At 33.5% G+C, this 24,179-nt stretch overlaps 1 protein-coding gene and 1 long non-coding RNA gene across 4 annotated transcripts in view; both read left to right on the forward strand.

Annotated features, from left to right (window-relative positions):
- Faf1 (Fas associated factor 1) overlaps positions 1 to 24,179 on the forward strand; it is a 410,583-nt gene that overhangs the window by 217,493 nt on the left and 168,911 nt on the right. For all 3 annotated transcript variants that reach the window (XM_074080173.1, XM_074080176.1, XM_074080174.1), the window contains one exon: positions 6,940 to 7,026. In XM_074080173.1, the coding sequence (XP_073936274.1) occupies positions 6,940 to 7,026 (87 nt within the window). The remainder of the gene's footprint in view (positions 1 to 6,939; positions 7,027 to 24,179) is intronic.
- Positions 7,034 to 24,179, forward strand: part of LOC141424947 (uncharacterized) — a 37,667-nt gene continuing 20,521 nt past the window's right edge. The window contains exon 1 of the long non-coding RNA XR_012449918.1: positions 7,034 to 24,179. This exon is cut by the window's right edge and continues 12,935 nt beyond it. This is a non-coding gene — a long non-coding RNA (uncharacterized lncRNA).

Consider the following 24,179-nt stretch of genomic DNA (forward strand, 5'->3'; position numbering starts at 1 on the left):
TGTGATCAATCTTTGAAGTAGCATATAAAATTGAACTTTACCAAATGAATGTTGGCTAAAGTAAAACTCTTAAAAGATGCTCTTACAATTGTTATTTCTAATTTTGACTATGGACTTAATTGATGTTTTCCTTCCTGGAATTACAGTTATTACTTTATTTGATTTTAAGTGGGGGAAATTTTAAGTGCATTTACTATGTGACTGCTGTTTTATTCACTCTGGGCAATAAAAACATTTGCTTCTGTATTATTTATTGGTCCATTAAGTAATTGAGACAACTTTGTTCCCTTTCCGTTTCCACAAAGTGTGGAGAGGAAATACTGCTTTCAAGGATAAGGACTTAACTGACTTTTATTAACCTTTTATTAACTTTGACCAAGATTGACTTTTTTTCTTTGGGTATTGTTTCAGGTATCCTTATGAGAGTCAAAAATGGATGGATGGATGGATAGATAGATAGATAGATAGATAAGATAGATTAAATTAGATTAGATAAAGTTTGTTTAGTTTTTTATGGCTCAAACACAGTTATTTGGTATTTTAGGACATTTTTCAATTCAGCTGACATGCACAAGTATCTTCCAAGTCAGTTAGTGTAACCAATAGATCATTTATTGCAGATTTGATGTTTTAATATAATTTCCAAATATATTTTATGGCCAGAAAGCAATCACACTTAAACTTCAGGCACACAAACTGAAGGTTTTCAATTAGCCGAAATTTAGATATTGCACTTAAGTGCTATGAAGTCTGAAGAGATTAGTATTAATTTTGAATACTAATACTAGTAACATTACTTACCCAACAAAATTACAGAATATCTGTAAGAAATGATTGATTATATTCATTCTCAAAAAAAACTAGCCTAAGACCTTAGACAGAGAGTTCAAAGAGTTTTAGAATCAGTTAACTAAAGAGGCATTGGCTGTAAGGAAGCGCCTGTACTTAGTTTGTGTGTCTGAAAGCAGTGCTTCTTACAGATTGGTAAGAATCACCTGGAGGGGTGATTACAACACAATTTGCTGGGCCAGTGTCCAGCACCATAGATACGCAGCCAGGCTCAGGAAAGTGCATTTCTATTAGCAAATACTAATAGTTCTGGTCCATCTATCTCACCTTGACAGCCACTGTTGTAAAAGAAAACAACAACCTATTGTTTTCATTTATAATTTCAATTTTTGCAACTTCACAGTTTCTCTCTCGTATTTATTTGTTTCTTTGTTTTTCAGAAAACTGATGAAAGTTAGCCTCTGCATTTTGTGAGAAGCATGATCCACTTTGCTCATCTTTTAATGTTTTTTTTTAAAGCACTTTAGGAATTGTCCTTTTGTTTTAAAATCCAGACTGTTAACTAAAGATACAAAGGCATGACTGGTAGTTCAGTTACCTTAAATATGATCTAATTTGCAATTTTCATACTGTTTCCACCACAACAAATTTAGTGTGTTAAATTAGGAATATAACCATGTTTCTAATGAAAATATTAGCTCTTCTTTTTGTTGTTGTTATGGTCTAAATCCATTTATAATTATATGCATTTGAACTAGATCCCATATCTGATTTACTTTATTATCATCATCCCAGTATTCTCTTAAATGACAGTTGTCCCATTTCTTTATAGGTAAGTGAGAAATGAAATAAGTTTATACTTCATGGTATAAAGTAGAATTAAGTTACAGTTGTTAGAATAAAGAATTCAGTTACAACCAAAAGATGTTTTAAAAGTGCAGAATATAGTGAGTTCAAAGTCTGTTTGAAAGCAACTTCATTTTTTTTAGTTTTCTTAAAACAACATTATTATTTTCCAGAAATATGGTATTTGAGAAAAGAGAAATGTTGAGTTACTGTTTTTATGAGGAGAAAATTGCTCAGTCTTTTAAATGGTTAATGAGAAGAAGTAATAGTTAAACACTTGGAGCATTGATTTCTGATTTGAATTCTCCAACACAGACCAGCCCTGGGGGAAGGAAAAAAAAAAGCTTGCTAATTAACATTTGATTACTGATGCCACCTTCTTATTCCCTTTGCACAATCCAGTTTCAACCGTTTTTGTTTGTTTGTTCGGGAAAAATTTTTAGGAAGATTTTACTTGGATCTTAGTAAAGCAAATCAATGTGCAACTGCAATATGTGTATAATATGTTAAAACAGAAGAAAAAGAAAAGGCATCAGATATGAAGTATGTGTTCAAAACCCACTCTGAATCAGAAGTGATGAGTTTCTTAACTATATAAGCCTTTCAGAGAACTAGTGATTGCTAGGGAACTGGAACTAAGCCTAGTCTGGATGCCTCTTTTTGACTTAAATGCTTCATGCATGTTATTTTTTGGCAAACTCTTAACCAGAATATTACTTGATAATGTTGATGTACTTGGAGCTCAAAGTTTGATGAATTTAAAATTAGATGAACTTAGGTTCTAATGTGACCAGAGACCTTTTTCTTGGAAGAGTGATAGGAAAAATGACATAGATGAGTATAGTTACAGGATACATTTTGTAAAGGATATAATGTGCTCTAGTATTTGAATTCAGAAAATTTAGAAATGAGAGAGAGCTTATTAATAGCTATTCTAAGCCCATGGCAATTACATATTTTATTTTTATTTTTTGCTGTATTAAAATGTGAATAATCATGTGCCAGATTTCAAAAATTTTGTAATGGTGGAATAAGTTAAAAAAACTATAACACTTAGGTAATAGTATTCTGGCAGAACTGATAACATTTGGTTGAGGGAATAGTTCTTAGGGAAACCATATTTTTAAATGAGTTTTCATGAGAAGGAAATATTAACATTTTTTAAAAGTACAATAAAAGTAAAGAACAAGACTTTTCTGCTTCCAAGAAAAAAAATTCATCTAAATGTTTTATTTCTTACCTGAAATTATTTTCAGTTTTCCTTTTTGGCATCCATTATATTTATTGACTCTACTGTTCTGCTGTTTTCTAGTCTTACTGGCTGTAAACTTTCCTTCATTACTTTCTTGTCTTGCATATTTAATTCTTTTTCTGCATCTAAGATTAAGTCCAATATCCTCATGAAATCATAGGATTTTAGAGCTCTGGAAATCAGAAGTGATCGTGTTTTACTCTCTTCTAAGGTTGAGTAAACTCAATCTCAGAAAGACTCTACCAATTTGCCTACAGTAATAGCTGTGCAGAATTAGGATTAGAAGTCTAGTTCTCTGCCTCTCTATTGCACAACACCTCAGACTTTGTTCACTTGGATAATACTTGATTGACATTTTAAATTCCCTGAAATGTTTTATTATTGCTTTGACCAACATTTAGCTCACAAGGGATGATTTTACTTTAAATGACAGTGTTCTCTATTAGCCTTCTATTTTTCAACTTGAAAGGGTAAGAACAACTCATTTGAATCTAATCTGAGCCTTAAAATTTATCCTTTAACAGAATAAAAGAACTATTTCTCTTAGAAATTCTGACAAAATTTTACTAAAAATAAAGCTGTTTGAAAATTTAAGTGCATTGAAAGACAATTTTGTGGGAAGTGAATATTTTATGAATATACTTTTATAATTTCATATTAAACATAATGATCTTTCCTCCAGTGCTGTGTTTAGCATTAAAACTACCATAGATATTGAGGAAATAAAGAATTTAGAAGTGGAGATCATTGTTAGCTTTTTTACATTAATTATAATATGTAAATAGATATTAACAATGAAAAGTAAATAACATTAATTCTGCACTTTTTCAAGTTAATCTGACATTTTTTTCTCAGTTCACAGTTTTCTTGTCTGAAAAATCTGTTATCAATCTAGAACTCTTAATCTAAATACAATATGGTTTATAATGTCATTCTTATGTTCAGCTGGTAACCAAAGTATTTATTAAATTCCTTCAGAACTAATTGAAACACTTACATAGCTTAGCAGCCTGAAATCTCATAGATTTAGAGCTTAATGAAAAAAAAGAATTGAAAAGATTATGAAGGTTCAGCATGGTGTTGAGCCAATGCAGATCAAAGAAAAAATATGAGATAAAAAGGCCCTTAGGAAATGTTACCCAGTGAAGTGCCATGTGTCCTTTACAGGCATTTCACATGGTCTCTAAAGATGAAACTCCATCATAAGCACAATAATGGCAGCTAGGCATGCCAGCCATAGCAAACCAACCTGCCAGCCTGTGTTGTGTGTGGGTGTTCTTTCTACCTCTCTCAAGTGCTTACATATCTCTCAAATCAATCACTCTCCCCTCATCTTTATCCCTTCTATCCTTCCCTCAACGCCCTTTACACTCCATCTCTTTCTTCCTCCCTCCTTTCCTCCTCCTCCTCCTCCTCTTTCCTTCCTTTCTTCTCGTTCTCTCCCTTCTTTGGGAGAACTAAGTATCTTTAATCTGATTTATGTTAATTTTAAATTCATCCACATCATTTTATACACAGCCATATTTTCTCATTCAAGTTTCCTAGAAAACTTGACTTTTTTTTTTTGTGGTACTGGAGCTTGAACTCAGGGCTTCATACTTCCTAGACAGGTGGTCTACCTGCAGTGGCTCTACATTTGAGCACTTCCCCAGTGAAAACTGCTCTTTAAAATAATCAGTTTTTACTTTTGCTTTGTGTACCTTTTGGATTTTTTACTTCCCTGCAAGATTGTGATTTAAATTTTTAATTAAATGTACTCATCAATGATAATGGGATTTTTATATCTCTGTTACTAAAATCACCACTTATTTGGTGCTTTTGTTATCACTGTTCTTGTTCCATATAATGATAAAAAAATTCTGCCTATGATTACAGCATTGATAAGCATGGAATTATTTTTGAAAAGCCATTTTGTTTTCACTTAAATTGTTGCTTAGTGATTATAGTTTAACACAAGATTCCTTTGGCTTACTTTTATAGTACAGTGTAAATTTAGCCTTTGTGTTGGAACAACCAGGCATTACCCTAAAATGCTTCACATGGTACTCTCTTAGCCAAGTTCTGTCTGCATTAGTCAGTTTATTCTATGACAAGTTGCTTAACAGATGTCATTCTGGGGAGAACAATGAAGCCAAATACTTGTGCAATGGCTAACGTTACTTTAACTTTGATCATTTTTGTTCAGCACATCAGTGTGGCGTTGTGCTTTATACCAACATAACACTATAGTAAGAACATGCTTTTCAGGCTTAGAATAGCAGAGGAATGTTATTTGATTCAGCGCAGTTACAGATTAGTTACTGAAAGAAGAAAATAACTAATTTCCAAATACTGTATTGTTGTATTTTGAAATTAAGGTAGAATTTAAAGAATTTCCAAATTTATTTGTTTATGCACTCATAGTATTTGTGTATACTCTGCAAAGTGAAGTAGCCTTACCACCTTTCCAATATGTGTAAATTTTTACCTGCCTTTAAAAAAATAGCTGATGAAGTTTGGTATATCCAGGCAATCCAAGGGAGGAAATTTTGCCTTGAGGCTAAAAAACTATTCATATTCCTTCCTTTGTCCTTTCCTTTTCCTTACTAATATAATGCTTTAGATTTCTCCTTAAGAGCACTAATATGTAAGCATGACAGAATAGGCTCAGTTCTTGCAAATGGCTAGTGTTTAGCCCCATTGCAGTTGGTTAAGTTGGGTTGCTAGTGACTGATGAAAATTTCCAAAGCTGATGTGACTAGAAACAAAATGTTGAAGGGTAGGCTGGCCATTATTGCTAAGAATCTCTGAAGAAAAGCTTTCTTTGAAGTGAGTGCGGATCAAGCCATGTCCCAAGCTCTTCAGATCTCATTTGCTAAGTCTTTTTCACAGGTGTACATTAGAGGTTAAAATAGATTGAGTTCCATGTTTTGTTTTCCTTTCCCTAATATATGTATATCTGTATTTCCCTAAAAGGGTAACTTAGATGTGTTTATATCTAATAAAAAGTAATGTGATAATAAAATGCTGTAATTGAACAATATGACACTGTAGGCTTCTGCAGTTTAAAAGCATGAATCAATAGTGCTTGTTGAAATATCAGTAACCATATTGAGGTCTAACAATAAGTATTATGTGGAACATTTCAACACTAGCTCCATTTGTTATAATAATGGTATAACTGACCTGAAGAGTTAATTAAGGTGGATGGTCTCTCCATTGTTATAATTTGTTAATTTATTTTAATTTCAAATAAAGAATACAATATAATTTCTGTGTGCTGTTCTGAATAAAAAGCTTAAGAAAGCTGTTGCTTGTTTGTTTGTTGGTTGGTTGGTTGGTTTTTTTGATACTGGAGATTTAACCCAGGGCTTCATACATGTTAGACAAGCATTCAAACATCGCCAGCCTTTTTTATCTTTTATTTTGAGAAAGGGTCAGGGTCCCACTAATTTGCTCACATTGACCTCTAACTCTGTCCTCCTTCCTCAGCTTCCCAAGTAGCTGGGGTTACAGGCATGTACCACCATGCCTGGTAAGATCTAATACTTTTTAATTACTGGACAAAATAGAATTTAGCCTTTCAGCACCTTATTCTGATTATTTCCTCCTCTCATTTTTACAATGTTGCCTTTGTGAATCAGTTGCTTTTTATTTTTAAATCTTTGATAGCATTTAATGTATTTCAGGAAGTGCCTAGCTCTGATATCAGTAAATATTCTGTTGAAATAGTTTTTAATGTGTAATGATGTAAGTTTTAAAATTCAACAAATTATAAACATTTATAGTCTATTCTAAGTGAACTATGTACTTGATGTCAGCCAGTACTCATAAACAATGAAGAAAGAAAAAAATCAAGAAGAAAGGTTGTTTCTTGAAATATTATTTCATCTACCCTTCTTTGAAATTCTGCTTTTAAATTTGTTTTTGTTTTACTTTTACAAAATTTTTCTGACTTGTATTTTCTTAGTTCCAAATTCTTATTTTGAATACATTGTATGCCATATACATTGGCTAATACTATGATAAATCATATGGAAGCCTTATTTCAATTGTGCTTTTTCTTTTTATAGGTAAAGAGAAATGTGTATGACCTTACAAGTATACCTGTTCGACATCAATTATGGGAGGGCTGGCCAACCTCTGCCACAGATGACTCAGTAAGTAGCCATCAAGTTCTCGGTTTTAAATCCGCTCTCTTTTTTGCCACTTTCAGTTTAATTGGCATTGATAATAAGCAGAATCGAATGCTTTGAATATTCCACTGAAAGAATGTTTCATAGTCAAACAATGTGAAAATAAAAGCAGTTGTAATCATTTGGATTTCTTTTTAAAAAGATGTCATAACCCAAACACATCAACATTGTCTTGGTAGTGTCAGGAAATTGACGCTTCTTGATTTGACTTTAATTTTCTTTGATGAGAATAATATATTTGGGTATTAATAATGAAGTATTTAGCCTGACACTGGTGGCTTGTGCCTGTAATCCTAGCTACTCAGGAGGCAGAGATCAGGAGGATCATGGTTTGAAGCTAAATAGTTCGCAAGACCTTATCTCTTAAAAACCCTTTACAAAAAAAGGGCTGTTGGAATGATTCAAGGTGTAGACTCTGAGTTCAAGCCCCAGTACTACAAAAAAAAAATGAAGAAAGTTTTTCCTTAATTACAAATGTTTCAGTATCAACTTAATCATTGTGTATAATTTTAAGCCTACATTTTTCTTAGTGCACAGTTGCTCTAGAAAAAATAAATGGGCTGTGTGTGGTGGCACCCTCCTCTTATCCCAATTACCTGGGAGGCAAATATTGGGAGGATCATGGTTTGAGGTCAGCCTGGGTAAAAGTTAATGAGACCCAATCTCAACAAACAAGCTGGGTGTGTTGCGACAAATCTGTAATCCCAGTTACTGGGAGATGTAGGTAGGAGAATCATGGTTTGAGGCTGGCCTGAGGCATAAACATGAGACCCTATCTAAAAAATAAGTAATAAAAAAATGTATGTGGAGGAATATGGGGCCTGGAAGTGTGGCTCAAGTGATAAGCACTTGCCTAGCAAGTGTGAAGCTCTGAGTTCAAACCCCAATACCACCAAAAAACTTACTTAAGTTAAATTTTTTTGTGAATGTGGGACTGAGGTTTGAACTCAGGGCTTCACACTTGCAAAGTGGGTGCTCTACTGCTTGAGTGTCATCTCCAGTCCATATTTGTTCTGGTTATTTTGGAGATGGGTGTCTCAGAAACTGTTTGCCTGGAATGGCTTCAAGCTGCAATCTTCCCAACCTCAGCCTCCCTAGTAGCTAGAATTATAGTTGCACTTTATCCTTAAAGAGATCCATAAACTTTATTACCAAACTGAAAGAGTTAATCTGTCACTTTTAGCTGCTGGATTTATTTTAATATTTTTCTTCTTATAAATTTTGAATCTTTCTTATCTCTGCCTTGTTTCCAGTAATCACTTTTTTCTAAGAGAATAAGTTTTGTCATCTAAGGATGCCAGCTTGTCATTAAGTTGTCACCTTTCCCCATATACATTTGCTTGTTCTAAGCAGATACCCATTTAAAACAAAAAAAAAAATGTAAAAATGAGAATGTTTTTGGGAATTCTCAGTTAAATCTAATTTTTAAAATAAGGTGAAGAAGAAATTGGGACTTTGTAAACATCCTATAATAATACTCAGTGATTATGGCTAAGAATTGAATTACCTTTTCATATTTTCTACTAAATATTGTGCTTCTGTCTGAATACTGTTTGTCTTCTTCTAGCACTGGTATCATGCTTTTTGATATAAAGGAATTCTTTGTAGATGACAGAAAAATTCTAAGACAATTTGTTGATGTAGATGCTGGTTGAATCTAATTACCATATAAACATTGTGCCTTTGGAAAATGTGTTGTGTATTTCAAAACTTTAAAAATAATCAGGAAGTAGCAGAACTCTTACTGTTTTTAAATGAACTCTTCCAAGAAAAATTTTTAGGTAAAGACATTTATTTCTGAACTACTGATTTTAGCATTAATATTACATTCTATCATTGGACTTATTGGTTAGTTAACCATTGATAAGACTAAGGCTATAATTGTAGGTTTTGTCTGTTTGTTTTCTTTTTTTTTGTTTATTTTTTTCCTATTAATGTCAAATTTGATTAAAAAATGTGCTACATTTGTTATAAAGATTGGTGATAATATATTTCTTCTACCTGGCTCATGGTAGCCACTTAATAAATGAGAATCAGTTTTATAATTAAGATAACTCAAACAGGATCATAAGGCAAGAATTGGCTAATTTAAACAAATGAAATGTGCTACAAAATAACCTGTGGGGTGGTGGGGAAAGTAAGGATAAAGGCAGTCTAGATTAGCCATCTATTGATCATTTTTTAATCTGAGTGATTGATGCTTTTATTTGGGTTGTACATTTGAAGATTTCCATAGTAAAATGTTTAAAGCAAAAATAACTCTGATTTGAAAGTAAGGAAATAAGGTAATAGAGAAAGTCTAGAAATGTGGGATTATATTGGCTTCTGAGAGGCTCCACTAGCCCTCATGGCTGAGGTCAGGCAAAGTGGCTTTGACCACCACAGTTGGAGAAATCAAACTGAAATAGGCCTTATCAGGTGTAAGTTCAAAAGTAATAGGAAAATTCAATGAAATATGATCAATTCTTCTGTAACAAAGTGCCTTACATATTTTAGGTGCTAATTTTTATGAGACTCATGATTTAGTGGTTTTTTATAACATTTAACTGTCCAACAAATAGTCAGAATTTCATTTCTATAGAAAAATAAGGAAAAATGTAAAATTGACAGTAACCCAGAACTTAGTACTACTTGGTGCTGTATCTAAGTGGGAGTCCCCATTAAGAGGCTTGATTCTCTTTGCCTCATTATTCATATTTGCACCTTGTCCCAGAACCTGTGAAGTGGTGCCTGCCCAGATTTCCCCAGAGCAAATGTTGCCACATTGGCAGGATGTTGCCTTGAGCTGCATGATTTGATACAACAGAGATGCTTTTAACTGGTGCCACAACAGATACACTAGCTCCAGTGTTTGAGATTAGGAAAGATAGCTTAACTGTAGTATTCTAAGGAGATTCTAGCTAAATAAATGTCATAAACCCTTTTTCCTTTATGACTATAAAAACGTATAAAGCTGGTGCTTGTAATCTATATTGTTGCAGGCGGTGATGTTTTTATACTTACTGAAATCACTGAAGTGGAGGCATCTGCTACAAAACAAGATAGTCCTCACAGCTTAGGGCATGAATTGGGTACAGCTGAGAAATGTCAGCTGTGTAAACAGCCTGAAATGTGTTACCAACAAAAATATAATTAATTTCTTTCCAAGACAGTGTATGCCATAACTTAATACTTAGAATGGTTTAACTTTCAGTGAAAGCACCTGAACATTTATTTCTCAGTGCCAGAGTAGAAGAAGGTTATTAAAAGTGAAGTTAGTTTTGTACTGTTTCTCCTCAGCTATAGAAATTTGTGTGGCTTTGAATATACAGTAGCTTTAGATATTAGTGACCCCCATGAATTTATGAAAATACAATAAATTAAAAATAATGGATTTGGAATGATGGGAATGTTCTAAATTTAGATTATGGTAAAGGTTATACTTCTCCAAATTGCTAAAAATCATTGAATTGAACATTTAAAATGAATAAACGTTATGGCATATAAATTATGTCAAGTGTCTTTTAAAAAAATAATGAACTAGATTAAAATTTTTTTTCATTTATGTTTTTGTACTGTATGAGAAATATTTTTCAGTAACACAGAAAATGTCTTCTTTAATAATACTATTCATTAACCTTTGACTTTGAAAACAGGACAAAGAAATAGACTTACTATAATTAGAATTAGATTCTTATGTAATCTTAAAGTTCTCTTATGAACCTATCATTCTTTTGACATTTTCAAGCTACTCAGTGAAGTCAACAATTATTTAAAATGTTGCCTATCTCTCTTCAGAGTTAAAATTTGTCTTTTCTTGTAGTTGTATTTTAACAGGGGTATGAGATACTGTATGAATTGTCAATAACTCTTGCAGTTCCTTTTGCACTTTCTTATCTGAGGAATAGGTATCTAAAGCTTCACCAGTAGGAGAATGTTTTCATGCTGTGACAGTTCATCTGTGAGAACAAGGAGTTGCAAGTAGGCGAAATCTCATTTTACACTTTTATAAGGGATGTCCTTGCCTTCCAGAAAGTAGAAAAAATGTTGAACTATGTGAATTATTTCTAGACACTTTATTGTAATGTAATCTGAATATATGTATTTTTTTTAGTCTGTGGTTTTATAATGCTTATACAAAGGAGGAAAATTTCCTTCAGTTTTAATATTTTTGGTATGTATGCCTTTTTCTTTTAATATTACCAATCATCCTCCATAGTTCTATCACTGGCTAAGGGATCTTAACTCAGAATTTGAGAAATTACAGATTTTAGGATCAGAGATCTTTAGGCATGTATTAGGAGTCAGAAAGTGATTTACTAAATATTTTCATATTGAGATCACTTATAAGCAAAACCATTACACATTGGCCTTCTATGAAGTAAAAATAAAACAAGGCAAAAATTATACACATATACACATATCCTTTTTTGGTGGGACAGGGTTTAAACTTTGAACTCAGGGTTTCACACTTGAAAAGCAAGTGCTCTACTGCTTGAATCACACCTCCAGTCCATTTTGTTCTAGTCATTTTGGAGATGGAGTTTTGCAAAGTATTTGCCCAGGCTGGCCTTGATCTTTGATCCTCCCAAATAGCTAGGATTAAGGTGTGAGCCACTGGTGCTGAACTCACACATAGCTTTTTAGTTAAAAACAAAATCTGTGAGGCTGGGTGCAGTGGTTCCTGCCTATCATTCCAGCTACGCAAAATGGAGATTGGGAGGATTGTGGTTTGAGGCCAGTCCAGGCAAAATACTTAGTAAGCCCCTCCCCACCCGCCATCTGAAGCAATAAGAAGCGTGATGACACACACTGTAGGTAGGTCAGCCCAGGCAAAAAGTTAGTGAGACCCCATCTCAACCAATAAGCATGGCCTAGTGGAGCATATCAGCAGTCTAAGCTACATGGGACGCCATAGGTAGGAAGATTAAGGCCAGGCCTGGAGTGAAAATGTGAGATTCTACCTAAAAAATTAACTAAAAGCAGAAAGGGGATAGGAGTGTGGTTCCTAGAAAGCACAAAGCCTTAAATTCATACCCCATACAGCAAAGAAAGAAAAGGGGAAAACTGTGAATGAGAGAATGTCATCTGTTCTGATTCTTCTGAGGGTGAGCATTTTCTTCTGTGATATTTTCCTAATGCCTTTGTTAAGTAGGTATCAAGTTACTGACATTTTCCTTACCCTTGCACCCCTGCCCTCCCTTGACAGAAGCTGCTGTTTGACTACAAACTCTCACTGTTACCTTGTACTTACCACGTTGAATTTATTAACTAAATTCATAAGCTTCTGCCATAGTCATTCTAACCATTGCTGCAGGGTTAATATTTCCAAAGTACAGCATGAATCATGTTCAGCTTTGCTTACTTATCTTCAGTGGCAACCTGGTGGTTTATGTACAGATTTTTATAATGGCATTCCTTCTTTGGTTTGAACTTTCCCTTCCAGATCTATTTTCTGATACAAACCCAGAGTAAATGGTTGGTATATATTTGTTGAATGAATGATTAAATATTACAACATATGTGTCTCAGCTCCAGCTAAATGTACATCTTCCTGATCCTCAGATATACTTTATGTTCTCTCCCACTGTGTGTCACTTAATTTGCTATTTTTCCCTCTTACCTACAACAATGACCTCCTTCTTCAGGATCTTTCTTTAAGATGCGTTGCCTGTGTCCCTCTTTACATGCTACCTTCCCCAACCCTTGTAAAAATTAGTTCATAATCCTTTCTTCTATTTTTCAATTTTCTTTCTTTCGTAGTGGGAGACAGATATATAAATAAACAATGACAAAGTTTATACACATGTAATGGGATCATAGCTGAAGGAACAACCAGTTTTGCTAACAGATAGTTGTGATTTAAAAAAAAAAAAGGCTTCCCAGAGAAAGGGACGTTTGATTCCATTTTAATTTGGATACCTGTGTTTCCCTGCCCTGCCATTCTGGGGTTTGAACCCAGGGCCTTGCTTGAAGCACTCTACCACTTGAGCCACAACCTGCAATCCTTTTTGCTTTAGTTCTTTTTCAGTTAGGGTCACGCTATTGCCCAGTGCAGCCTCAGACTGCAATCCTCTTACCTATGCCTCTGCGTAGCTAGGATTACTGCCCATAACCAGCCTTCTCTTTGAGGTAAGGTCTTAGTCACTCCTCACCAACCCCCCCAGACTGGTTTCAAACAACAATATCTCTGTTCCCAAGTAGCTGGGAATAAAAGCATGAACTATCATGTCCTGGGCAGAGCTTTCTGCTCTCTTTTGTAAATGCTAAAATTGGAAGTAGGCACTGTCTTCCTTATCTTTGTGTGCTCTGTAGGATCTATGACAATAAACAACTAAAGGATCTATGTGTATGATTGTAGTAACTTGGTAAACTTTTTGAGAATCAGATTATTTTCCTTCTAAAAGAAATTATATTATCAAAACTAAGCATTTCTTTAGTGGCAAGTAGAATACACAGATTTAGGAAAGGAGAGGTATATTGTGAGCTGAATTGTAACAACTCTGTCCGTGTGTGTGTGTGTGTGTGTGTGTGTGTGTGTGTGTTTGTGTGTGCCCATATGTGAGCAGATCCATCCCAAGTTCACTGAATCTCAGTATTGCTATTATTTGGATAAGTTACAAAATGTATGTTTCAGTTTTTTCATTTACAAAATGAAGAAATAAATTTTCAAAGTCTTTTGTGAAGATTAAATGAGTTAACATATTAGGTCAAACCATATAAAATTGCCATTTTAAGAACAAAAATGGTGCATATTAGCAATTTCATATGGTTTTCCTAATGTAAAACAAGGGATTGGCAGTTATGATCATCAGCCCAAATTCTGCTTACCACCTGTTTTAATTAATAATGTTTTACTGGGTTACATTCACACTCATTTGTTTATATATGGTATATACTTGCTTTCATACTATATTGGTATGGATATGTAGTTCCAACAAAAAATGTGTGCCCCACAAAACCTGAAATATCTACTGTTTGACCCTTTATAGAAAAAGTTTTTCAACCCCTGGTGTAATGTCTGGCATTTAGTAGGCATTCAACAAACATTAACTCTTTTTTCCCTTGAGAAAGCACCTTCTGTATATCATATACACAGATGGAATCAGAAGCATGCTTTGAGTACTTTCAAGGTCATCTTTTGCTATTTAAATTACTTTCTTAACCTGTTTTAGGGCAGAGAGATTCAGCAATCTTTAGACATTTTCACTGACTTTTTCTTTATTTGGCAAGTTCATGGATAATGTTTCTGATGGTGATGAGACTCAGTAGCGTGTGTGTGTGTGTGTGTGTGTGTGTGTGTGTGTGTGTGTGTGTGTGTGTGTGTGTGTGTGTGTTGGGGGAGGGATTCATTGCCCTTGTCAACATGTAGAGTCTTTTACAAATAACACAGGCAAAGACTAAACAGATGGAAAGAACAGCTTTGAAAGCAGTAAAAGAAAGTTTGACTTTATAAGGGAAAAAAATAAGGTGTGAAATGGACTCAATCCTGAACAGAGAGAGTAAGAAGTTTGGGAATGTGGTTAAAGCACTCAAGAGACATGTTTACTCAATAAATATGAGGAAGAACACATGAAAGCAAGACAACCCCCAATAGGAAACTTATAAACACTTAGTTCTGATGCTGTGAATCTTGATTTCATTTTATTTAAATCCCAGGAATGTGGAATGTTGCTTCTGCCCATGAAGGGGTAACTACTCTGGGAAGTTTCTTCTCTCTGTAAACAGCTAGAAGACAGGATAATATATATGAAACAATTGTTTTCAGGGCTTTTTTTTTTTTAGTTGTCCTTTTGTTTGTTTTTGCTTGTTCTGTTTGTTTGTTTGTTTGTTTGCTTTAAGACATGGTCCTGCTATATAGTTCAGGTTGGCCTCAAGCTTGCAATCCTACTGCCTTAACCTCCCGAGTGTTGAGATTATAGGCATGTGCTACCATACCTAACTCCTTTTTGCAGGTGTTTGACAACAGGTAATGCAAGACTGAAGGAGGAAACAATTTGGTTTTGTAATAATCTCAAATTTTCTCTGGAGGCAATTTCTGGGTCCCATTGCAGGAAGAAGAAATCAAAGCAGAGATTACTGGTTTTCTAAAGTTAAACGTGGACACTGGAGATTTGGAAGAGTAAGGTAGCTACATTTTGCAGGATAGAGTACCAACAGAAATAAAGCAGAAGTCTACATAGGGTTCCCCAAATCTTTAACTGAATATTCTGTGCATGTATAGGGTGAATATTCAGTAGGCTAGGCAACATACAACATCCAGGAAAAAGAAATGGAAATAGTTTGAGTTCCTTACCAACTATAGTAGAGATGCTGTATTGAATGCACAGGGCATTCAGTAGATACTATCAGAAGTTACACCTTAGCAGAGAGAATAAACTAGCTCTAAAGTAAAGACTTCTCTGAAACTTGCCTTTTAAAAGCTTAAAAACAAGGCTCAATAAGAGCAAGTTGATTAAGAGGTAAATCTTAAAGTCCAGCATCCAAACAAAAGGTATTATATGCCAGGTACCTGTGGCTCATGGCTATAATTCTAGCTAGTTGGGAGGCTGAGATCAGATTATAGTTCAGGACTAGCAGGGACAAATAGTTCTTGAGACCCATCTCCAAACTAACAGCACAAAATGGACTGGAGGTGTGGCTCAAGTAGTAGAACATCTGCTTTGTAAGTATGAAGACCTAAGTTCAAACCCCAGACCCATCCCCCCCCATAAAAAAGTAACTGTGCTTGTGAACAAGAAAATCTAATCCATAACAAGGAAATAAATCCGTCAAAAGCAGTAGATACAGAAGTGTCTTAGATAATGAAATTAACAGGCATGAACTTTAAAGTAGCTATTATAAATACAGTGAATATGCTAAAGGACTTAAATAAAAACATGGACTTAATAAATGTATAGAACATAGAATATATAAAATAAAATGTATTATTTCTAGAGATAAAGATTCAATATTTGAATGCAAATGTCATTGGATGGGATGAAGAGATTAGATACTTCCAGAGAAAAGACTTGAAGATCTAGCAATAGGAACCATCCAAACTGAAGCACAGAGAGAAAAAATACAAGAGTAAGTGAACAAAGTTTCAGTGACTGGTGGAACAAAATCAAGCAGCCTAATGTGCATGTAACCAGAAATGTACAAGGAGTGGAAAAAATGGAAGAAGGACAAGGTCAGGAAAAAAAGTTTGAAGAAATAATTGTTACATTTTTCCATATTTGATGAAAACTATAAATCCATCAATCCATTAAGTTTAATGAATTCCACGAAGTATAAACACATATAACCAAATGCCTGGAAATACATGAAAAAGAGAAAAAATTCAAAGTATACACACACACTTTATACCATTACACACAGGGGAGCAAACATAGAATCTCTAAATTTCTCATCAGAAACAGTGCTAGCTAGAAAATAATGGAATGGCATTCCAAACTGCTGAAATTTTTTAAACGAAAACTTAGAATCTGATATTCAGTGAAAATAATCTTTCAGAACTGAACATGGCTCAAGTAATAGAGTATCTGTCTAGCAAGTGATAGATCCTGGATTCAAAAAAACAAACGAACAACAAAAACCCCACAAAAGATGAAGTAAGGATTTATTTCAGAGAAACAAAAACTGATTTGGGGATCAGCAAATATATACTACAAAAAATATTAAAGGAAGTTCATTAGATAAATGGAAAATGATAGAAAATGGAAAGTTGGATCTCACAGAAGGAAGAAGAGTGTAGTAATAATAAATATGTAGCTAAAAAAAGAATTTTCCTTTTGTCATTAATTTTATTAAAAGATAACTTTAATAGCAAGCAATGTGGAGTTTTTAACATTCATTATACAGACTTGCTATTGTTAAAATTATGACAATAGCACAAAAAACCCAGAATGAAGGTATACTATGTAGAATTTCTACATTGCATGTGTAATGGTGCAATATTAATCAAAGGTAGTCTGTTTTATTAAAGATACATATTCTAAACCTTAGAGCAACCAATAAAGAAGAAAAGCACAGAGTACAGCAAATAAGTACCTAAAAGAGATGAAATAGAAACAACAACAACAAAAAAGCCTAAAAGAAAGAAAGGAAACAAGGAAAAGATGGAAAAAATGCAAAGTACATGGCAAAATGGATTAAATCTAACCATTTTGGTAGATAGAGTAAATGTAAATTTTTAATACACTAAAAGCTAGAGATTATCAGTTACTCTTATAAAGCAATATTCAAATAAATACTGCCTACAAGAAACAAATTCTAATTGACAATGATAGGTTAATGTACTATTAATAGCTTTGCAATAAGTGATTGGAAATATATTTACCATGCAAACACTAAACATAAGAAAATTCTAACGAAGACTGGATATGTAGCTTAGTAGTAGAACACTTGCCTAATTAATATTCACATGCTCCTGGATTCAATTCCCAGCACCACCAAAAAAAAAAACAAAGTCAATTCGTCAGGAGGACACAACAATACTAAATAGGTATATAGGTATGTACTTCATAGTAATTCAAAATATATAAAGCAAAAACTGATAGAACTAAAAATGATAGATTTTTAGTTACTAAAATATTTTACTGTAATTATCTTTAATTATAGTTAAAGAGTTCACATTACTATTCCTTAACACTTCACAGAAAAATGACAGGAAAGAATATAAAAGATTTGAGTAACATTACTAACCATCATGATTTAATTGAAATTTATAGACATGTGACACAACAGGAGCAGAATATATATTCTTTTCAAGTGCATGTAGTATATTCACCAAGATAGACTATATGTACGTATCATAAAATCTCAATAAACTTTAGAGGATTAAAGTGACTACTGGTGACCAATATGAAATGAAGTTACATGTCAGTAACAGAATGGCTATAAATAACAACTTTATTTTTAAAAAATCACGAGTCAAATAAGAAATCATACAAAAATATTATTTTAAACTGAAAGAAAAGTAAAACACAGCTGGTGGAGTGGCTCAAGCAGTAAGACCGCCTGCCCAGCAAGTATGAAGCCCTGAGTTCAAACCCCATTGCTGCCAAAAAAATTATCAAAAACTAATACAATGCCTACCTGAGGATTTATAAGCCTAAATGCTTATATTACAAAAGGGGATCCAAAATCAATGATCTCTTCTTCCACCTTAAGAAGGTAGGAAAAGAAGAGAAAAGTAAATCTAAATAAGTGAAATTACATAACAAAGATAAGAGAAGAAAGCATTGAAATAAAAAAAGCAGACAAATAATAGAGAAATAATTGAAACCCACTGCTGGCTCTTTGTAAAGACCACTACTGATATTTAATTGGTTAGATAAATTATAGGTTGGTTTTATGTTATGTGGTATGTAGTATATTTCAATAAAACTGTTATTTTATAGACAAAGGGGGAAGGGAAGGGAAACATAAGACAACCAAAGAGTGGTAGAGGAGATTCATCCTAATAGGGACATAAAGAAACTTGAGGGTGATAGAAATATGTTTGTGCTTATCCATCTGGAGTATTGGTGAATTTTTTATCTGTAAATGTGTCTTCAGTAATGCAAAATTTAAATAAGAGAAAATTAACTCAGAAAACTGGAAATAGAAAAAAACCAAAATGTCTCTCATCTGATAAAAGGAATCTATGTAAAAGCTGTTGGTAACATTTCATAAGAGAATACTTTCACTCTGAGATTAGACATAAGACAAAAATATCCACTCCCACAGTTTCTATTCAGTGCTATACTGGTAGTCTTAATCAGTACAGTAAGCTAAGGAAAAAAGGAAACACATGCAGATTTGAAAGCGATGAATGAATTTGTCTCTCTTCTTATAAAAATATTTAGTAGTTTGTTTCTACGTTCAGCACAATCAACTAAAGCTGCTAGAAGTGACAAGTGAAACTACCAAGGCTAGGAGATCACTATACAATCAATTGTGAATTCGGGTGTGGTGGCCATGCCTATAATACCAACACTTAGGGGACTAAGGCAGGAGGATCTTGAGTTTGAGGCCAGCCTGGGCTATATAGCAACTTCTTGGCCAATCCAGGCTACATATCAGGACCCTGTCTTTTAAAAAATCATTTTTATAGAGTAGCAAAAATTTATTTTGAAAATGGAATTTAAAAGAATTATGACAGTCACAATTCTACCCAAAAACATGATACTTAAGTATAAATTTAATAAAATCTGTGTAAAAATCTGTACATTTGAAATTATAAATTGTCATAGAGAAATTAATAAAGCCTAAGAACTGAAGAAAACTTTTATGAACATGTGTTGGAACATTCTTTTTTTTTTCTTTGGTGGAACTGAGTTTGAACTCTGTGTTTACAAAGTAGGTGCTCTACCACTTAGCCACGCCTCCAGTCCACTTTTCTCTGGTTATTTTGGAGATAGGGTCTAATGAACTATTTGCCCCAGCTGTCCTTGGACTATATTCCTCTGATCTCAGCCTTTCAAGTAGCTAGGATTACTTGAGCGCCACCAATACCCAGCTATAGCATTCAATATTTTTAAAGTGATAGTTCTCCTGAAACTAATTTGTGAATTTACTGCAATACCAAATTTTCAAAATCTCATTAGCGCCCCCCCCCCACTTTTTGGTAGAAAATAGTGAGTTAATTACAAAATGTACATGGAAGTATTGAAAGATAGAAAATTCCCAAAATAATTTTAAAAGAACCAAGTATTCAAGAAAATGTAATATTTGAGTAAAGACATACAAACCAATGGATAAAATAAAGTGTTTAGAAACATTTGTGCACACATTTTATAAACAAATACCAAAGTAAGGCAGTGGAAAAAGAATGGGCTTGATTTAAAAAATGGTTTTGGTATGACTAGATATTGATAAGGACAATGCTAACCTTTACCTTATCTCATGCACAAAAATTCTTTCAGAGTAATCATAGACCCAAACACAACTACAGCTATAAAAACTGTAGAACATAAGGAATAAAAATTTCTCAGATCTTGGGTAGGAAAAAAATTTCTTAGGACACTGAAAGGCCTTACCATAAAAGAAAAAAAAATGACAGATAGGACTTCTTCACGATTTGCATCATTTGTACTTTGGATTATACTGTTTTTTTATATTTTAAATAAGCCACAAACTGAGAGAAAATATTTGTAAAATCTATAATATTTGGCAGAGGCCATTTATCTGGGTTATATAATGAAGTCTTTCAACTATATAATAAAATGACAAATACCAATTTAGTGGAAATTTTCACACTAGAAAAGAAAGTTTAGTAATTGGTAAAAATGTACAATACTCAAATCTGAAATGCTTTATAATGTGTACCATGGCATCAATACTTCTCAATGAGTAGGGAAGGTAAACGACTCTTCAATTTTTTTTTAAAAAAAGCAAGATTGGACTTTAAAGATAGCTGTTAAAGAATGTGGTTAATACAACACTGATTTTTTTTTCCTTTTAATTTAGTGAGTTTTGCCTGGAATCAGGAATAGGAACAGACTCAAAGAACATTAGATAATTTGGGGAGGTGAAAGAGATTTTTCTATTATATTGACTGTGGTGGTGGTTATAAGAATGTATTCATGTGTATACATACACATGTACACACACACACACACACACACACACATATATAAAGTATGCTTGAAATGGTACATTTTGTTATTGGTACCTAAACCTCAATGAATTTTATTTTTAACTAGTAGATTAGCATGACTGTGTTGGTCTGCAGCCTTAACTGGTAAATGAAAGGCAAAATGCAGAACCAGTGTTCAACTCCAAATCTTCTCTTCTCTGATGTTGCTGCTTTATCTCTTATTCTAAGCTATTTCTTACGTGTCTGTGTTTCTCAGAATAGTTTCAATTTTTAAATACCCAGTCCAGAATTTCTCAAAATAGCACTCAGACTAGTCAAATGATAAGTCTTTATTAAGGTTTGGGAACTGTAGTAGCAAAAGACATGGATAAGCTTTGCAAAGTATTTAATGTGTCCCTCCATAGCTGATCTAAATTATCTCTAATGATACTACAAATTTGGAAACTGTCTTGACCTCTGTGGTGGTCTAAGAACACAATAGTTAAGGCCAGGTAAGGACTTAGGGAATAAATAAGAAAGTAGTATTATTAACCAGTAATTGTGCTAAAATCTTGATATAGTCATATGCCTCTTATCAGAATGCAAACCATACATGGATGTACATATACACACAGAAGCCCAAAGGAAGTAATATAACACTAATAGAAATGATAACTGATGGTTCAGTAACAAGGCCATCTGATGTTCCCTAATCCTCATGGCAGTGTAGCAGTAATCTTCCACTGGCAATGTAACAGTAAACAAAACTTGTAAATTCCTGCCCTATGGAGCAGCAGGAGAGATAGAAGAAAAAGATAATAACCATAGTGAGTAAGTAAAATGCATGTTATATCAGTTAGTGATAAGTATTTGGGGAGCTCTTGTATTTAAATCCTTTTATAGTTACCAAAAAAAAGCCTTAGAATACTAACTCCATTCAACCTGTTTGCAATAATCTTGGAATTCCAATTGATAGTGATACAGTTTCCCCGTAAATTGTCATATCTCTGAAGAGTCTGTTGTCATTATTGTCATTGCTAAGGATTGAACCCAGGGCCATGTACATGGTTAGGCAGGCACTCTACCACTGAGCTATGACCCCAGTCCAGAAGTTCATTTTGATTCCTAATTGAATAACTGGCTTCTGAATCAGACAAGTAAAATTTACTGGTTTGGACTCACACTCTTGAGTATTTGTTCATTAAGGTCTGGAAAGATAACATTCAAGCCTATGTTATTCATTAAGGAATACTTAACCTTGCAAAAATGCCTTTTATTCTTAATGAAATATTGTTAATGTATGTAATATTTACCTTGATAATTTTCATTTATTTTATGAATTTCATCGGTTTTGCTTTGACTATTGGCTCTTCATTGAGTTATCAAATATCTGTCTTCCCATATTAATAACCTTATTATTTTTGATCTCTGTATACATACCTTCTCACATAACATTTTTGTGTGTGTGTGTCTCTCATGCCTATTAGATTGTGGGCAGAGTTATGTTTTATTATCATTTACCTAGCAGTATATCTGTGTTCATAACTGGTATGGTGATTTTCACAAAATAAATCCTGGGCAAATTGTATTGAATTACACAGATGAATTTACTGAGTGAAGAGCATTCTAAAATAGGATTGGGATGAAGATTGGACTTCAGGTGGTGAAGGCAGTGGAAGTTAGCTTAATGGTAATAAGCATGGGAATGGAGAGGAAGAAATGTTTTGTAAACAATTAAATATTTATTGAATATTTAATGAATATTAAATATGAAGATAAAGAAAAGATAATGACTTGGAATTCTTAAGCTTGGGTTATTGTAAAAATGTGTCACCGTTAGAAGGCTTTTATATTTACTATAACAGATAATGAAAACAAAGACTTAGACAAGTAAGCTAAATAACATCTATGCAACTGAATTTCTAGTCAGTCATTTTAAGATTTCAGAGATTTATCTAATGTAATCCAGCATTTTATGAAGAATTTAAATTATAATCTTATGTTCTTTGTTTATGTTTTTGTGGTACTGGGGATTAAACTCAGAGCCTCATTCTTGCAGGGCAAGTGTTCTACTACTTGAACCATACACCCCAATCCTATTGCTTTTAGTTTGTTTTCCAAATAGTCTTTTGATTCTCCCCAGGATATACTCAGACCTGTGCATCTGGGATTACAGATATGTACCACAATGCCTACCTTGTTTTTGATACAGAATTACTAACTTTTTGCTGGAGCTGGCCTGAAATCACAATCTTCCTATCTCTTCCTCCCAAGTAGTTGAGATTACAGAGATGCATCATTATGCCTGGCCTTGTTTTTTTGTGCTGCCAGGTATCAGACCCAGGGCCTTTGGTATGCTGAACACATACTCTACTGCAGCGCTGTACTCCCAGCCCCAAATCTTATATTCTTTTTCCTAATTTGATCTATCTCATTTTTAAAAATCAAATTGCCTTGAAAAAACTAAATTACTCTTGAGTGGGGCATTGTGCCAAAAATGATTTAGCTCCTTTCCATTTCTAGTTTAAAAAAAAAATAGATAAACTAGGCTGATTTTTATGTATAAATGAGAATAAATTGAGTTTGAAGTTTTATATATTATTCAATAAAAGGCAATAACAAAAGCAAAAATTGCTTTTATTCTCTTTTTTCAGGTTAACAGTTGTATCTTTGAATATAAGTGGATTTCAAAATTTCACCATAGCACATTGGTTTTTGCATATGGGTATTTCCTTAAATAGTAGCCATATATATATATTTTTTTTTGTCTTTTCTTTTTTGGTGCTGGGATCGAACCCAGGGCCTCACGCATGCTAGGCAAGCGCTGTACCACTGAGCTACATCCCAGCCCCTAGTAGCCATATTATTAATGTATCAGAGAATAAATAGCAATAGTCTGTTTTGGAGCTGTTACTTAGCATAGTGCTAGGTGATATGTTAAGAAACATTTTTATAATAATTTGTAGTTTGCAAAGTATGTTCGATATACATGACCTTCTTTAAGCCAGTTAGTAGGTTATAAGTAAATAATTTTGTTTAGAAATAGTTTATAGTGGAATACAGTTACTATTTTCCTAAACTTTTGTCAAGCTTGCTTAACTTTTCCTTCTAGCTAGGTCATAAAAAGAACACTTGTAATAACTTTCCTTCTATGAGACTATGAACTCAGGAAGCAGGTCTGGTTTATTTTTGTGTCTAAAGTGCCTAGCCTCTTACACAAAACAACAGTAAATATTGCTCACGTTAATACCAAATGGGGCACTGAAAAGTCACTAAATAGCAATGAGTAACTGCCAAGTATTCTAGGACAATTATCTTTGCCCCTCTTTACTTCAAGAAACCAGGCACAGATAGTTGTTGGAGAAATAGAAGGTTGCTTATAATACGTATTTGTGGTACTTAATCTCTGGCATTCGTGTTTGCAAGTTAACATGCTGTCTATTACATCTGGGCAGTTGTAACATATGTGATTAGATTTCTTAATAAGTCATTTTCTTGAGCATGAAAATATGAATGTGAAGAATGGTAGTGCTGGCTTATTACATTGCACTTTTAGACCCTTGAGTTTTAGATAAAAATCAATTGCCTGTAATTC

Source organism: Castor canadensis, chromosome 7, assembly GCF_047511655.1.
Source record: "Castor canadensis chromosome 7, mCasCan1.hap1v2, whole genome shotgun sequence".
Lineage (NCBI taxonomy): Eukaryota > Metazoa > Chordata > Mammalia > Rodentia > Castoridae > Castor > Castor canadensis.